General features: G+C 33.7%; 1 protein-coding gene across 1 annotated transcript; it reads left to right on the top strand.

Annotated features, from left to right (window-relative positions):
- The first annotated feature begins 287 nt into the window (after positions 1 to 287).
- On the top strand, positions 288 to 2240 carry LOC111382716 (ATP-dependent 6-phosphofructokinase 7-like). The gene is made up of 5 exons (XM_023006758.1): positions 288 to 548; positions 1099 to 1145; positions 1265 to 1304; positions 1915 to 1977; positions 2052 to 2240. The coding sequence occupies exons 1-5, from the start codon at positions 447 to 449 to the stop codon at positions 2223 to 2225; spliced, it is 426 nt and encodes a 141-aa protein (XP_022862526.1). The 5' UTR covers positions 288 to 446; the 3' UTR covers positions 2226 to 2240.
- Positions 2241 to 2498: the final 258 nt, after the last annotated feature.

Below are 2498 nucleotides of genomic sequence, written 5' to 3'. Positions count from 1 at the left end.
ATTAAAATGTTGATTTTTGTACCTAAACGAATTTACGAGATTCTTTTGATGATCTATTTTAATTTATATATTTAGACCTATAAATATCTTACTTATTTTGTAAGTATAAGTAAAAAGTTACTTATTTTGATGGAACGTTTGTTAAAATAAGTTACTCTAAAGTATAATCCATAAAAACTTTTATTTAATACATTTTAATTATTTGTGAGAAATTTGATAAAGTTTTGCTTTAAAAAGAAAATTAACAAAATAAAAGGAAAAGTAAAATCGCTATAAATATAGAAACATGGAAGTTCGAGAAGGCGTAGCCCTTTCTGGACGGTGGATTCATAAATTTCAACAGTACGACATTTTAATAACACGCGCAAATTCGTCTTGTTTCTCCATTTCATTTGATTTGAAAAGAAACAGCTAAGATTTGGATTTAGAGAGGGAGAGAAAATTCAATGGGGTCGCAGAATAATTATCAGATGAAGGTGGCCACTGGAGAGTTCGGATACGTACTGGAAGATGTCCCTCATTTGACTGATTACATCCCCGATCTTCCTGTAAGTATCTATTGATTTTTTTTTTTTTTATGTTTGTGTTTGTGATTTTGACTCCTGCATCAATTGTGTTTATCAAACGAGGTTGATTTTGTGAAATTTTGATTGAATAACGGAAAAAATGCAAGAGTCCAGAAGTGGGTGCGTGTGTTTGTGCAAGTGATTTTGATTTCCCGAGTCGACTGTGTAGTCTGTCTTGATAAAATGAATGATGAATTTAATTTTGTGGAATTTTTGTTGAATAATTGACAAATGGAAATTCCTTTATCCTACTTCGTTCTTTTGCTTCATAAATTCAGCAACTTTAGAGTTGCCTTTGATCCGAAACACACACACACACACACACACACACACACACACACACACACATATATATATATATATGTATCTATGTATAAACTGCTTGTGAAGGGATTATTCTAGAGTGGACACCGGAAATGGAGAGTGGTTTTTCTTTTTCTTTTTTTTTTTTTTGGCTTAATACCCATTTCCATTGTATTTATGAGCTTCTATTAACTTAGCTATTCGTTTTTTATGTTTGGTTTTTCGGCAGACTTATCCCAATCCATTACGATCGAATCCTGCATATTCCGTTGTCAAGTAAGTTATTTTTTCTCACAGCAAGCTGATAATGGTAGTCCTTGTGTCATTAGCCATCCGTTAATATTTTCAGAACTTAGAAGATTACAAATGACATATGATTTTTACTATGGTTTCAGGCAGTATTTTGTTCACATGGATGATTCTATCCCTCAAAAGGTTAGCTATAATTTTCAGCTTGTTCAATGTTACAGGTGTATAGGTCTCATTCATTATTTATTTTTTCCTTTTTTGGGGAGAAGGGGCTTCGCAGGACCGTACTTGCCTCGCTATGCTCTTCTTTCTTGATGCATGTGTATGTGGATGTAATCATGAATACGCATGAGTAAAAACCACATAATCTATGAGCTATTGTCACCTGAAATTGGCTTATGCAATGATTATATTACCACAGAAGAAAGCAAAGATGTCCATTCTGCATTAATTTTGAAAAACGAAAGACAGATAATTTTTCATTGGCACGTTTCTTAAATATTGCAGTATGAAACCATTTTCTTTGTGTATCTGAGTTCTAATTGATATTGCTCATCTATTAGAATGCGAGGCTATTGACTAGTGTATGCATGTGTTCTTACTCTTTAATTTGATAAGGCTAGCCTATGAGTCAGTGTCTAGAGTACTCCACGTTCTTGAAGTACGGGCAGTCATACTCCACACCACCATGTATTTCCATTTGGACATGGAAAAATCAGAACAAGTAATTCCATGTGCCTTATAAGGATCAACCATTTTCAAAGGTGTTTAACTCTGTTTATTGGTCTCTTTGCAGATTGTTGTCCACAAAGACACTCCTAGAGGGGTACACTTTCGAAGAGCCGGACCTCGTCAAAAGGTGTGTCCTCTTTTTCTTTAGTGCAGGATATTGACCGGTATGCAATATTACTGAACTATTTCCATATTGCACAGGTTTATTTTGCTTCAGATGACGTGCGAGCTTGTATTGTAACGTGTGGTGGTTTGTGTCCTGGGCTAAATACAGTGATCAGGGAGATTGTACATAGCCTTGATTATATGTATGGTGTTAACCAAGTTCTCGGAATTGATGTAAGTTGGAGGTGCATTCACTTTGAAGTTGATTAGTATTATCATCTGAGTTTTATGTTAGCAATTGGTAACAAAGACTAATAAAAACATTTGGCCTCCGCTCGGCATATTTATAAACTATTTATATATTGGTCGAACTTCATTTTCAATCATACATTCCAATATGTTCACAAGTATTATTCAATTATCCATCACTCATTTCTATCTATGTTAACAAATCCTCAAGGATATATTTGATGTGGCAAAAACGAATCAAATTTGATTCCAAGATTTTATAGTTGTAAATAGATTGATTTCTTTCCTAATTTA

This window comes from Olea europaea, unplaced genomic scaffold, assembly GCF_002742605.1.
Source record: "Olea europaea var. sylvestris unplaced genomic scaffold, O_europaea_v1 scaffold2553, whole genome shotgun sequence".
Lineage (NCBI taxonomy): Eukaryota > Viridiplantae > Streptophyta > Magnoliopsida > Lamiales > Oleaceae > Olea > Olea europaea.
This window is presented reverse-complemented; position numbering and strand designations above follow the sequence as displayed.

What these genes read in the sequence shown, in the direction of transcription:
- LOC111382716 (XM_023006758.1), top strand. Translation starts at nt 447, where the DNA reads ATGGGGTCGCAGAATAATTATCAGATGAAGGTGGCCACTGGAGAGTTC. An exon ending in ATGATTCTATCCCTCAAAAG is followed by an intron (nt 1,305 to 1,914) that starts GTTAGCTATAAT and finishes GTCTCTTTGCAG; the next exon opens with ATTGTTGTCCACAAAGACAC. An exon ending in GAGCCGGACCTCGTCAAAAG is followed by an intron (nt 1,978 to 2,051) that starts GTGTGTCCTCTT and finishes CATATTGCACAG; the next exon opens with GTTTATTTTGCTTCAGATGA.